The sequence below is a fragment of the Thalia democratica genome, chromosome 1 (assembly GCF_965202585.1).
Source record: "Thalia democratica chromosome 1, ktThaDemo2.hap1.1, whole genome shotgun sequence".
NCBI lineage: Eukaryota > Metazoa > Chordata > Thaliacea > Salpida > Salpidae > Thalia > Thalia democratica.
This window is the reverse complement of record NC_139165.1, coordinates 57,770,904-57,786,389: the sequence shown is the minus strand read 5'-3', so window position 1 is coordinate 57,786,389 and position 15,486 is coordinate 57,770,904. Positions and strand designations below refer to the sequence as shown.

The 15,486-nt window shown below is 25.3% G+C and overlaps 1 protein-coding gene across 1 annotated transcript in view; it reads right to left on the bottom strand.

Annotated features, from left to right (window-relative positions):
- LOC145849148 (uncharacterized) overlaps positions 1-15,486 on the bottom strand; it is a 60,352-nt gene that overhangs the window by 22,789 nt on the left and 22,077 nt on the right. Inside the window, exons 17-24 of the mRNA XM_082954248.1 lie at positions 14,916-15,038; positions 12,203-12,325; positions 11,942-12,011; positions 11,474-11,595; positions 8,833-9,070; positions 6,230-6,332; positions 4,630-4,751; positions 2,942-3,102 (exon numbers count right to left, since the gene is read on the bottom strand). Coding sequence (XP_082810374.1) covers positions 2,942-3,102; positions 4,630-4,751; positions 6,230-6,332; positions 8,833-9,070; positions 11,474-11,595; positions 11,942-12,011; positions 12,203-12,325; positions 14,916-15,038 — 1,062 coding nt within the window. The remainder of the gene's footprint in view (positions 1-2,941; positions 3,103-4,629; positions 4,752-6,229; positions 6,333-8,832; positions 9,071-11,473; positions 11,596-11,941; positions 12,012-12,202; positions 12,326-14,915; positions 15,039-15,486) is intronic.

The window sequence follows — 15,486 nt, the reverse complement described above, 5'->3', positions numbered from 1 at the left end:
TAATTATATCTTTTTTTTTATATTAGCTTAAAAAATAAGAAAGTAATGTTATAATGAAGTTGTACAAAAAATACAGCCAAATGTGTACATGAACGTTGTTAATTTCCCTGCTAAATTAGCTTTTTTCAAACTTTTATATCTGTTTTTCAAAATGTTCGTAAAACTAGAGCTGCAAGCTCAATCTGTCTCAGCTGCATATTAAATTTTTACAAGTTTTCAATACAAAAAATGTTGAAAAGTTGAATTCTGGATCTGCAGGAACTTTCAGCACCATGTGAATTAAATCATGATCGTTGTTTGAAATTTACTACAACGCGAGAACAATAAGACAAGTTGTACTCGAGCAGAAGAAACTCGAGGAGAGAACCCGAGTAGGAAAACTAGAGCTGGAGCAACTCGAGCAGGAAAAACTTGAGCAGGAGCAACTCGAGCAGGGAAAACTCGAGCAGGAACATCTTGAGCAGGAAAAATCGAGCAGGAAAAACTCGAGAAGGAATAAATTGGAGCAGGGAAAACTCGAGCAGAATCAATTCAAGCAGGGAATACTCGAGCAGGAGCAACTCGAGCAGGAGCAACTCGAGCAGGAGCAACTCGAGCAGGAGCAACTCGAGCAGGAACAGCTCGAGCAGGAACATCTCGAGCAGGAACAACTCAAGCAGGAGCAACTCGAGCAGGGAAAACTCGAGCAGGAACAACTCGAGCAGGAACAACTCGAGCAGGAACAACTCAAGCAGGAGCAACTCGAGCAGGGAAAACTCGAGCAGGGGCACCTCGTTTTTTTAAGTGATTTGAATGTTTTATTTTATGTTTTATATTACTAGTTAGACAAGTCATAAAACTAAGTTAGTAAATTTACTATTGTGCAAATACAGAAACTTACATGGACATAAATAAAAATAAAAGTAGCTATAATTGTTAAGAAAGATTTGAGATATCTGTTTTTTTTTATTAAACAAACATGGTTGCCACTGATCAAGCTGAGAAAAACTTCCTGACTTTTTACCAAAGTTTTCCTGACTTTTCTAAATCATACTATTTAATTAAACTTATTCTAAAATACACAGTCTAACACTTGAAACTATAAAAATCTTTCAATCTAATTTTAATACAGGTTGAAAACAACAGTTTTTTGCTGAATACTATCAAACTTCCAGTACATCACTTAAACCATCTGTGTATGATTCATGTTTGTAATAAATAGCTCTATCAGCAAAATACTTGTATTATCACCTTATAAACACAGCTTGTCTGAAAAAAGACACAATTTTTTAGAATTTCCTAGCATAAATGTATCTAGATAAACAAATGACATATAAGGAACTTTTACAATTTTTGTGCATATATCACAGTTTCACTATGGAAGTGTACTTACTACAGATCATCAATACTAAAAAGCTTAAAAAATCTGCTTGTTCAAGTAGGGTACTTTTCCAATATGTTAATAGAAAATTTTTGCAGTTTTATAAAGGATATTTCACTCACTTATACCAGGTGAAGGCATTGGAAATAAAATTAAATATTTTTGTAAATTTCCAGGAAAACTTTGGAACTTTTTTCTGACTTTAAAGGACTTTTAAATCATTTTTTACCATTTGAAGGCTTTGGAAAACAAGGAATTTTGTAAATTTAAACTGACGAAATCTGAATCTTTTTAAAATTTTATAAAATTTCCTGACTTTTCCTGACTTTTTTTCAAAACCCCCCAATTTTACCTGACTTTTCCTGACTTTTGTCATTTTTTTAAATTTTTCCTGACTTTTCCTGATTTCCTGATTTTTCCTGACCGAGTGGCAACCCTGAACAAATATGTTCAACTTTTTTTTCTAAAAAAAATTGCTATTTCTCCATATTACTATTATGATTTTAATCTAAATGTTTAAAACTAGGGATTTTTTAATTTGAAAACGTCAATCTGCAGCAACCCTTAACAAAAAGGCCACGCGACGCCACTGATATTACTAATAGTAAAGGTTTCAACCGTTTTTTTTTTTTAATATCTCAAACTTTTTGAGATGTGGCTTCTTAAAAAAAATTTAAGAATTTGAACTGTCCAAATTTGATAGTCGTACACCCGTTCTAGACAAATATCTTATGCTTAATGTGTGCTTGAAAGAATGTACAGTGTACATATATTAAAGAAAATGCATTGATTATAACGTTTTACAAGATCAAGGACAAGATATATGACTGTTTAAACCAGGTATCGGCAAACTGCAGTCCATAAAAAGTAAAAGTGCGGCCCGACAGCATGTAAATGTGGCCAGCAAAAGAAAGTTATCGAAATTTACACATTTCTGTAGGTTTGATGTGTAGAGAGCAAAAGATAGAAATGATAAAACAGGTCCTAGGTAAATATAAGGAGAAATTCGAAGCCTACACTAAACATTGTGGGTCTGTACATATCTGCAGCAACTGTGCAGCAAATGTGCCCGCAAATACTTAACTATTGAAACCTGCGGTTTGAAAGCATGGAATTTGGCCTACAAAAAAGTATCATTTCAATTTAAATTAAAAATTTTCATGTTTGAAGTGAAGAGAAAAAAAAGGTTTCAGATAAGTTTAAAGGAAATTTGAAAATTACAGTAATTTTTTTAATTTAGTTATATTAAATTATATATAAAGAGTAAAGACTGAAAAAACGACTGCGGCCCGCAAATATTTTATTTTTTGAAATTTGGCCCATGATAACCAAATGCTAGCCGACTCTTGGTCTAAACAATAAAATCTAACTTTGTTAAAAAAATAGAAAGAAAAAAAAATTCATGAGGGCATTTGCCTCTTAATAAGTAAATGACATTATGTAAACGTAGTCTCGATTAAGGGCCTACTAGCTTTAAGTTAATGAAGATACCAATTCTTTTCTTAGTTTTGTTAATAAAATATTTTTAAATATACATACTGAATTTACTTTGTGCTTGTTTATATTTAAAACAAAACTAACTGAGTCAGCCTGGTGTCATTAACCACATCTCGCCAAGTAAAAGCCTTGGCAAGCAATCGGATGTGATTAAATCTGATACCGATTTTTTCTTCAAAGCCTTTTAACTTTTGTAACCCCGCAGCAAACTGAGTGTAATGTCTGTCTATCAGTGGTTCTTCATCCTAGAATATATAGATAATAATAAAAATTGTTAAAGAAAATTTAAAAGCACTGAAACAGTTGTTCAAGTCTAAATGATTGTTTTGTTTGTATTTTTAATTACAAAAAGTTAAACTATATTATTTCACATAATAAACTTGTTATTGGTTACTGAGCCAGTTTTGTTGGGCTTAAACAAAAGCATATTAGCGCAAAGCACATATTTAGCCTCTTGGCTCCAAAGTGATTGAATTTTGAAATGAAATAAAAACATACTGCAAAGCTTAAAAAGTTAAACAAAAAACAATCTATGACGTAAATTTAGATCTGCATAAAAAATATAATTTATCAATATTAATTGTTTTACAAATAAATAAATTAAAACCACAAGATTTTAATAAGTGACTGGAAAAAAAGGAATATTAAATTAAAACTTATAAAAAAAAAATATTTTGCCTACTAACGGGCATGGACTCATTTCTATTTTAAAGGCAGAATTTCATTTAACGCATACTAAACGACGGTAGCTTCCTATTTTAGACTTTAATAAGGCAGGGTTTTACCTCTTAGATTGTTTTGAATTAATATTTTGGCAATAAGCTACAAACATAGTTTGAAAGCTCAGTATCATCTTTATATATCATGTTTCTAAAAACATTTTTATAATTAGCAAATTTAAGTATAAAGTAGGTTGAGGTAGCTTAGCAAGTCGTGTATAGCTTAGTCTTATGTTCTGATTTAGTTCTAACCTTGTAACCAATGTTTACTGGACAGCAATTGCCCCTTTTAAAGGAAATTTATTTGTAATATTTACACAAATTAATATTAACAAAAGCAGACAGAGATGCTAATTATGCAGCTTGGAAAAACTTCAGATGGAAAATTAGGCAAAAAAATATTATTAAACCTTAGAAAATAAAGGAAGAAAAAACAAAACATTTATCTCTAAAATATAAACTAAAAACTCTAAACTAAAAATGTTTGTAATATTTACACAAATTATTATTAACAAAAGCAAACAGAGATGCTAATTATGAAGCTTGGAAAAACTTCAGATGGAAAATTAGGCGAAAAAATATTATTAAACTTTAGAAAATTAAGGAAGCGAAAACAAAACATTTATCTCTAAAAATAAATTAAAACTAAAAACTCTAAACTAAAATCATTTGTAAAATTAATTTTTAGTAAAGTCTAATTTATATTCGTTACTTTATATTCATGACAAAAACAGTAACTTAATCTATTTTATTCTAATAAACTGCTTATTGTTTCAAAAAATACAAAAGCACAAAACGATCGTTAACAAAGTCTAATTTATATTCGTTACTTTATATTAGTGACAAAAACAGTAACTTAATCTATTTTATTCTAATAAACTGCTTATTGTCTCAAAAAGCTACAAAAGCACTAAACGATCGTTAACAATTCACACAATATTATTTAGTATCCAAACTAAATATGTAATTTTTAATTTATAAGCTGTTTTATTAGCTTTTGTAAAACAAATATTAAAGTAATAGTTTTAAATAATAAACTTTTTTCTAACAAACTTGCAAAGGGTGAAGGGGAGGTTTATGCCACAATTGAGCAAGTTGCGGATCGCTTCTCCACAAAATTCTGGTAAATACTTCGTTAGCACTGTCAATGGAATCTGATTCTATAAAGATCGCACCTAAAATATATAAAATAATTTTAAACGCTGTCATACGTTAAACTATAAGTACAAAAATTTTATAAGTTTGAAACATTAGTAGTTGATAGATTTTGCTAATAAAATTTCAAAACAAAACGATTTCGTTGAAACATAACGGGAAAAACACTGGCTTATTAAAATTTATTAAAACAAAATATTGAAACATTATTTTAATCTGCTATTAAAAGCCAAACACATCTGTATTTGTAAAAATGTATGTACTTGAAAAACTAGCAAATAAAGTATTTTTTAATCTAATAAATTAATAATATGACGTAATTATTAGTTTAACAATTACAGTAGACTACCGCTTAAGTACGCAAATTGAACCCGACCAAAAAGTGCGTACTTAGCACAAGTAGTGCGTACTTTTTGACGACATAGTGTATATAATATAAAATTTAGCTGTTTGTTTTCTTTCTTACAACTAGCCACCAAATAATTAAGCCAAATAAACAAGTTAACATTTAATGCATAATTCTAATCTGAAATTTTTTTTAATAGATTTTAAAATGATTTATTTTTTCTATAAAAAGTTTCTACATGACTAATACATACGATAATATGCTCATTAACTTTTTTTTTAACTTTAGTTTTTTGTTGTTTCTTTTTATATGTTTATTTTGACTTTATAAAGCTTTTAACTATTTTTTGTGGTTAACTAGTTTTATTTTATGTCACATTAAAATAAAATAAAAATTCCACCACCAAAGCCAACATATGTCTCCCGTGATAATATGAGGGAACATCTTAGGATTTTCAATGCTAAAATGAGAATTGATTCTCGCAAAAATCTGAGAAAACAATTATTCAGGTTATTTGTTTATTTAAGTTTGATATAAATATATAAAAAAATTATAAAAAATATATAAAAAACTTAGAACTTTTTTGTCTTTCTGGATAAGTGCGTACTTAAGGCGGGGTGCGTACCAAAAAAAGTGCGTACTTAAGCGGTAGTCTACTGTATTGTTACATAGACACTACTATATTTGGACTATTTTATAGAAATTTAGTTGATACCTTTTATTATAGTTAGATTATGATAAAAATATCATCAAAACTACTCCAAACTTAAATCTTTTTAAATCTTATGCGTAAACTAATTTATGGTCTAATATTAAAAAAATTATGTCACATTAGTAGCATTTTGTTAATTTTTGTAGATTAATACCATATGTAAGAAAGCATTTTAATGATAGTTATTGTAATTATCATTAGTTTGTTTATTTATGCATGTAGTTTACATAAGTTTCTATTCATCTGTAAAGAAAATACATTATATTTCTATATTCTTTGAAGTACTTCCATCTTTAAAGAACTCTGTATAACTGTGCTATTCATCACACTGAGAAACTTCGTTAGTTATAATATATTAAATACTTTTCAAAACTTTTGATAATAAAAATTTATTAATTTAATCTTGAACGTATAAAATTATATTGAGAACTAAAAAAAACCCATGATTGCTTCTAAACAATTTGCTATAGCATGATGCATATCTTTTTTCCTGCACAAATCCGGACCGTGTGTTACCAATATGAAGTTGTGTAAATTGATGCTCTGTTTTTTATTTTATTAATTAGGAGTATTATAAAGATTTAAGCGTAAAACTTGAAAAATGTCAAAATTTAAAAGTTGTCTTAAGCTAAAAAAAAATTAAAATTTCATAAATAAATTTTTATTCGAATTATAAATTTTTACTTTTATTTATAAATAACTATGTTTTACTTTTTTACAATTTTTTTTAAATACTTCTAAATAATGTTCATGTTTTTCTTGGTAAAATTGCTTCAGGATTTTCTTCCACGGTTTAGGACTTTAATTCAGTCGTATAGAGTATAAACTTTACTTCTTTTTTTTTATTTAAAAATTAAAATTAATATAAAAAGGTGTTAATTATTGAAAAAATATGTGTTGATACTTTAAATGTGTTGTACTCCGTTACAACCCATGTTAATCTTTTTAAAATTAAGTTCTTTCAAGTCCTTGTCATAGGACTGTTTCAAAGCTTCAGCACTGATATAACATAAACGACTTTAATACCTATTTACAATTAACTTATTAACCTATTTAATAAATATAAAATAAACTTAATTGTTGCTTTTTCTTAAAACATTTTTGATGATATTTTTCATATTATTTGTATAAGTAATCATCATAATTTATCTTTAAGAACAATTAGAATAAAAATGTAACTTCAACAGATTACCTAAAACAACACAATGTTCCACTCTAGGTGTTCTAGAAACCGTCAACTGTTAATTAAGTCTAAAAAAAGTGTTTACATCCTTATATCTAAAAACAAATTATACAGCAATCTTCCTTTATTGTACCAACATATGTTTCTGTGTGTTAACGAATCAACACACTTTAAATCCGACTGTTAATCTTAATAACTACAAATATTATATAGTTTTATAACAGTCGGATTTAACATTATGTATTTTACCTATTATTAAATATCAACCTGCAAAAATCTGTAGAAATTATTTAATTTTATTTTAATGAAAACATGTCTACACCTACTTTATTCTATGCTTCTATTCTTACATTACAGTAATTATTTTTTACAGAACCCAGTTGAAGTTTGTTGATTCGTTAATACACAAAAAAAATATGCTGGTACAATAAAACAAGATTGCTGTATAATTTGTTTTTATCTATATTCCAGTTATTTTTTTTCACTATGATCTTTTGTTAGCAAACAATTAGATCTATATTCTTAACAGTTAAATCCTTGTACCTCTGTAATTCTTATAAGTTTATAATTTAAGAACTTTTTATTGATCAACTTAGAAATAAATTACAATATAGTAAAACATAGTAATATAAGGTTTTTTCTTTCCTGTAGCCAAGATTATCATTGATTTGTTAACTGTCCAGCCATACTTAATGGAATCTAGCCCCTAATTTTACTTTTCCTTATCAAATTTTAAATTTTTTATCTATCAGTTGATTTCTATTAAACCAAAATTAATTTATTTTCTATATCAGCTAAACTTTAAATAACTTCTTGTTATTTAGCTGAACACAAAAGACTAAGTTACAAAAGATTAAGCTGTAGAAAAAAAACTGTTAACTTAATATAACTTACTAAGATTTTTGTTTGTAAGAGTTGATATTTATTAGTATTGTAATTTCATCAGCAGCTTTATATGCTGGTAACAATCAGTTTTGTTTGGTGATGTTATAAAACAATGTTAAAATTTTTCTTTCAATATTTCTACGTATTATTTCCTTGATTTTAAACGATATACTAGTTTATAACAGTACCAAGTTTAATAACTTTATATTTTGCTTTTGTTAAACTTTCAAGTTAATACAAAAAACAAAAGCATTTTGTAAACTTTATAAATTTTTATTTGGTTCAGTGTTTGTTTTCGCTTACATATTTCTGTTTGTTCTTTAGTTTATATAAAAGTACTTATTTAATAGTTCAGAATTACTAATAAAAAACTAATAATGTTAGATGAAAAAGTAAATAACCAAATAAAACAGTCCGCGACTTTCAATGATTTTCAAAATAAAAATTGTTCAAAATTCCTTGTTTTTTTCCAAAAATACTAAATTCTATTATTTTTATTTTTTTTGTCTAAATTTTCACTACAATTTAAGGTTTTTAGTCACCCTGTTTTTTATACTATATATATACTACTAAACAAAATTTCAAATAAAAAGTTCAGAAAAATTAAAATTAATATAATAATTTGTTTTATTGCTTGTGTTTTAAAACAGTAATATGTACTTATCTCATAGCACTAATAATAATAAATTTAACAGGTTCACAATTCTAGCTTTAAAGCCAGGGGTCGGCAAACTGCGGCCCGCGGGCCAAATGCGGCCCTTTAAGTCAAAATCTGCGTTCTAGTCAAAAATTCTAGTCAAAAATATATGCAGTTAGTATATTTTTAAGTTTACTTCCTATTATTTTAATTTAATTAAGTATTACATTAATATTATTAAAACATTGTATGTTTATTTTTGTTATGACCTGCAGAATTTGTTCGTTTAAACATATTTTATTAAATTTCACAAATATTTTAGTAAAAAGTTAACTTACACTAGCAAGTTGCCCTAGATACTGATTATTTACGAGGGCTTGTCTAAAAGTTGAAAGTCCTCCTTCAGGAATGTGAGGCAAGATTCTAAAAAGGTTTAAACTGGACAAGCAACCAACTACAGAATCTCCAAGAAACTCCAATCTTTCGTAGTGATCGATTGGAGACAATGAAGGATTGTTTCGTCCTAGTAATGCCATGATCTTTATGAGTGTTGTAATGCCTTTCTTTCGTTGATATCTAGAGATTACTTAATATAAACATTTGACTATTCAGAAATATAAATTTAAGCGTTTATTAACAAAGATCTGAGCAAAACAAGTTCACTGGAAAACCTGTCGTATACGACAGAACAAGTAAACAAGTATTCAAGGTAATGTCGGATATAGGTTTCAAAATTACGTTAGATCTAAGTAATCAAGTGACATATTTTTAAGATGTTACCTTAAACCTACCTGATGGTACTTTTAGCCCTAACCGAAAACTAAATTGTTTAATTAACTTTATTAATATAAATTATGACATCCCCCGACATATAAAAAAAGCTATCCCAATAAAGACTCGAAAACGCTTGACTCATTGTCATCTAGCGCAGAAATATTCAACAAAATAAAAGTTCCATATGAAAATGTATCACACTAAAAAGGTTTTAAATGTAATTTTACATATGTTAAATAAATAATAATATTAATAATACCATTAATAATAATGTTATTAATAAAAATAATAATGATAATGATAATAATGATGATGATAATGATGATAATAATGATAATAATGATAGTAATAATAACAAAAACAAAAACAAAAACAATAAGAATAACAATAAGAATAACAATAGTAATAGTAATAACAATAATAATAATAATAATAATAATAATAATAATAATAATAATAATAATAATAATAATAATAATAATAATAATAATAATAATAATAATAATAATAATAATAATAATAATAATAATAATAATAATAATAATAATAATAATAATAATAATAATAATAATAATAATAATAATAATAATAATAATAATAATAATAATAATAATAATAATAATAATAATAATAATAATAATAATAATAATAATAATAATAATAATAATAATAATAATAATAATAATAATAATAATAATAATAATAATAATAATAATAATAATAATAATAATAATAATAATAATAATAATAATAATAATAATAATAATAATAATAATAATAATAATAATAATAATAATAATAATAATAATAATAATAATAACAATATTAATAATATTAACTATAACAGTATTACTAGTATAACAATAACATTAAAACGCAGAAAAGTCATAAGTCTCGTAGTAACCGTGTGTTGTGGTATAACCGACCATACTGTTCCACCATTAACATAAACTTAGGTAATGAATTTTTAAGACTAGTAGTTTATCATTTCCCAGATAATCATTGTTACCGTGAAATATTTAATTGAAATACTTAAAAATTTTCTGTACTAAAAAAATAGCTGTATGTACAACATTAAATCAATAATACAATCACATAATAACTTTATGTTATCTAAATATAACGAGATGACAACAAAAATTAATACTAACAATAACAAACATATCACTAATAGTAAGAATGATAATAACAACTATATAGATAATATACATGAAATTAATATCAGTTTAGACAAAAACGATAACATTATTTTGAATAATTGTAAAATTAGCTAGCCTAACTTAAATAATAATGATAATACTAATCACACTTATAAAAATTATAAAACACCTATAACTAGATGTATCACCAAAAGCCTAACTAAAAGTATAAACTCAATTGTACCTAATGGTTCATGTTCTATTCATAATAAAAATAATAATGATTATAATAATAATCATAATGATAATAATATTAGTAATAATAATATTGAAGCCAATAAAAATAATAATTATTATTATAATAATAGTAATAACCATAAAATATTAATAAAAATAATATTTATATTAATAACTATAAAGTAATTAAACCTGATTTTAAATCCAAGAACAATAAAAGTAAAAATTGTAACTGTCGTAAGTTGAATAAACTTAACAAACAATTTAAGTCTGAATATTTTAATACTATATTGAATCACTTATAATTATCATTTTAGACTTAACTAAACTGAGATGATAATCAAAAAAGATAAGAGCAATATAATAACTGTAAAGAATATTTTACAACAGTTGGCAAAATATTTGTAGTAATTTTATTATTATTATTTTAAAATATCAAACTAAAGGGTTTGTTAAACAATTGTTTTTGCATTGCTCCCCCAGACAAAATTACCAAGCGTCACCACTGGTAACAACTACGTCTGTAGAGTAGATGTAAAACTATAATGTCATACTCAAAATTAACTTGTAAATATATTATGTAAACAATTATATGTAAGCAAAAAGTCTACAAATTAACATTTAATAGAAACTAAAGTCATTTAAACTTTAAGTTATTAACAAATCCGGTTTGTAAAAAAAAAAATAAAAGACATTTTTTGAGAAAACTTCGTCAAAATAAAAAATCATTTTTAAAGAAGCAATTAACTATTTCGTCACTAATAATTATTGTCGTGGAACTAATTACTTTGACGGTGAAAATGTTGTAAATCAAATAAACAGCTCTTACTTAAAGTGTACAGATGGATTCCCATATTTTACTGATCGAAGTCCACAATTGGTCAATGAGTTTCTTACATGGTCTGCGTTAAAACCAAAATTCAATTGGCAACTTGGATGATTAAGAGCATGCTACAAAGATAAATTAAAATAATAAAAAAATAGCAATAAACTAAAACATAAAATAAGGGTTTTCAATTTTTTTTAACTATAACTTACAAGATGTTTTTATTTATTATGGATATAAAGTTTAATACTTGTAAATAACAAGCTCAATATAAAATCGAAATTCATGTACTTAATTATAAAGAATATTTTACTGAATCAATAAGCGTTTTTTAACTCAACTTACATAGTAAAAAATAATGTAAAGAAAACTATATATTTTGACTAACAAACAAAACGCTTAATACTAGTTTATTAAACAAACTTATATTTAAAATGTTGTATCAAAATAAGACTGTTTTGGAAACTTTACCATTAAATTTTTCCTGCATTTGAATTTGTAGCCAATATCTTTCTCTAAAGTTTCAAGACATAAATGATACCTGTATAAAAAAAATTAAACCTTTAGCAAATTATTAAAAAACTCTAACTATGTTTAATTACACGTGGTTTGTTTAAATTCATAAAAGCTTGCTTCAAAAGTCATAACAAACAAATGAAACACCTAAGACATAAAATTCGTGTAAAATATTTATTCCAAGTAATAGAAAATGCGTCATATCATTAAAAATACCTAATATGATGAGTAAACACTGGTAGCAGCAAAGCGTGCTGACAGACATCAGGGAACAATCCAGTTCTTCTAAAACCCTTTGAACTAACCTCAACTGTAGTGTCACGTGTAAATCTTTTGTCTCTAAAAATTTTTAATTAAGTAGAGTACAATGCAATTATGTAAACTTGTTTTGCAGATTTCGTGCCTTGTAAGAAAACTAAAACTCTTAGTTATGTATAAAATATTTTTTTTAATTTTTTACAAGTGTTTTAAAACCATTACTATTAATTGAGCGGTAAACTTTCAATTATACATAGCTATGTTGGGCTAATTATTTACGAACTAGATTTTTTTAAATAGTAAAAACTAACAGTGAAACTTTAGGTATAGTTTTTGTTTAAAATACCTAAAAACTTTTAATCACAACTCTTTAATTGTACATAAACTTAAGTATAATATTTTCTTTAAAGTATACTATATTAAATTTTACAGCGCTTTAGATTTAAATTAAGTTATTTAAATTCACTACTTTAAAGAAAATATTATACTTAAGTAGAATAAGAAAATAAAATAAGCATCGAAAAAAATGTTAAATATAACAGATTTATTTTTAGTGAAAAGCTTTTATTAAAACTAAATTTAGTTTAAACTAGTTGTTTTGTTTTAAAAGTACTTTTTTTTCAAAATTGTAAAATTCATGTAAGCTAAGACCAAGTTGAAAATTTCATAAACTAATATAAATGTTAAGTATACTATATTAAATTTTACAGCGCTTTAGATTTAAATTAAGTTATTTAAATTCACTACTTAACATTTATATTAGTTTATGAAATTTTCAACTTGGTCTTAGCTTACATGAATTTTACAATTTTGAAAAAAAAGTACTTTTAAAACAAAACAACTAGTTTAAACTAAATTTAGTTTTAATAAAAGCTTTTCACTAAAAATAAATCTGTTATATTTAACATTTTTTTCGATGCTTATTTTATTTTCTTAAAGTTTTAGCAGGGTTTTAAGGCCATAGGGGGTAAACCATGTTTTTTACAAGTTGATCTTATTTTATATAGTTTTTTCTAAGCTTCAAAATGCTTTTTATTGTTTTTAAAAATTCAAATTATTTTTTGAGATATAACCAGTTAAAGTCGGGCCGCCTAATAGGTTTCTTATGGGAAAGGAAAACTAAAACAGCGAAAAAAGACTATTTATTTGAAAACTACCTCCTCCTAAATTTTTCAGTTTAAACTTTATACAATAACAAATAAACGTTACTTTGGAATTTAAAAAAAAAATGTAAAAATTTTTGTGAAATTTTTTTTATTTTTTTTAATTATTAAAACTCATAAGTAAAGTTTTTTTTCTTTTAATATAAGGAACATTTCCTAAAAATTTGAAGAAGATTGCTTGAAAAATGAAGGAGGAGATAGATTTTTAGTGAATTTTTAAATTTCCGAGAAAATTAATCTCGAAAAATTTGCGGTCCATACGTTTGTATCAGAAACTTTTTACAAAAAATAAAATATCTCATAATGATATTTTATATATTTTTTAATGATATTTTTGAATTTGATATTTTTGAATTCTATAAAAACTGGCTTGTAGTGTGTATTTAAAGCTTTCATATAAAAGCCAAAGTTAATTTTTGTAAAAAAAAATGTCAGACCTGAAACCAGAGGAGGTTGGCACGCCAACTTCCAAGGATTTGTTTAGAAGGGTAGGGGGTTTAATGGTTGAATCATGGCTAAGAGGTCTTAGGCTCTGAATGCGAGCACTCTTAGCCCGAGTTTGAATCATTGTGTCTGGAAGACACTCTGGATTTGAACTGACTCGTGACATAACTTAAATTTACTTTAACAAAAAATATTTTATAATATAAAATACAAAGCAGTTGGGATAAATTTATATACTAAAAACTCAAAAGTATACCAATGTGCAACAAAATATAAAAATCTTAAAATTAGAAAGTAGCTAAAATTAGACAAAAATTACAATAAAAAACTCAGGTTTGAAAAATTCAACAAAATTTTATAAACTGTTATAATATTTTAAAACAATATTATCAAAAATCAAGAAAACACTTAAACTTGTCTAATGTAAATTTAAGTAACTTGGTTTTAAAAAAGTGAATAAAATTTTATAAATAGTGTTATAAATCTTTAACTAGCACACAGGAAAAGGTGGATCTATTTGACGACAATCAACTCCACTCCAATTCTTTCCTCAGAACTCAGACTCCTGTCTCTAACAATGCCCTAAGCTCACAGTAGTGATTCCTCAGAATGATGAAAGTTGTTATAGCAACAATTTCAAACTTATTGTAGTATAACTTGTCAACATCTCATTTGTTGTTGTTTATAGCTTGCCCAACAACAAAGTGTTTCCAATTTAAAATAGGAAAATTGTAATTAATTAACAACGTATCGTTACAGGCCCCCCTATGGCCTTAATAAACAATATGTAAATCCTCGCAACTTAATATTAATGTTAATAAAATATAATTCAGCTAGTAAAAACATCCAAATGGCAGTTGTTTATAAATAAAATTACTTATTCATAAAGAGTGTTTTTTTTTACAAAATTTAGGACTTTTATGCAATTTTTCTTGTAGCCTAAAAAAATTAAATTTTGATTTTGAAATTGTTATTTTTTAATTAATAACTAAATACATATTTTACTGGAATAATTATTTATACTAGTAACTTTAAATAAACTTTAGAAATAATTAAAAGGTCACTTTTTTAGTTTTTCTATTGCCTTTGTTCTTTCTTTGAGTTTTTTGAAATCAGCTTTAGTAACATTTTCTGCATTTTTCATTAAATGTTTTTGCTTCAATCGAGCTTTTTTCAGTCGCTGGAACCTTCAAAGTAAATTTTAAAAACTATAACATTCATCTAACAAAGTGCTAACTGAACATAATAAATTTTGTTCATTTTGAAAATTATGATACGTTTAGGATGCTATGAAATTTTAACTTAATATTATTTATATTATTTAATGTAAATAATAATAAAAACGTGAATTAAATTTTATTATAACTTTTACCAGGTTTCGGTGGAAAAAACTCTAACTTTAAACAATGTTCAGTGCAGTTTATTGTTTTATTAATTTTTGACAAGGTCGGAATTTTTTTCTCACTGAAACCTGGTAATAAATAGAACACTTATTTTGCACTTTTATTATAATTTAAATAAGCTCTTTACTTCACAGTAAATCAATTATCTAATTTTTATTTGTAGAACATAAGCTTCTAGCTAGTGTATACTGTATAGCTTAAAAGCTTATCAATCTTCTTATAGACTTTTTTA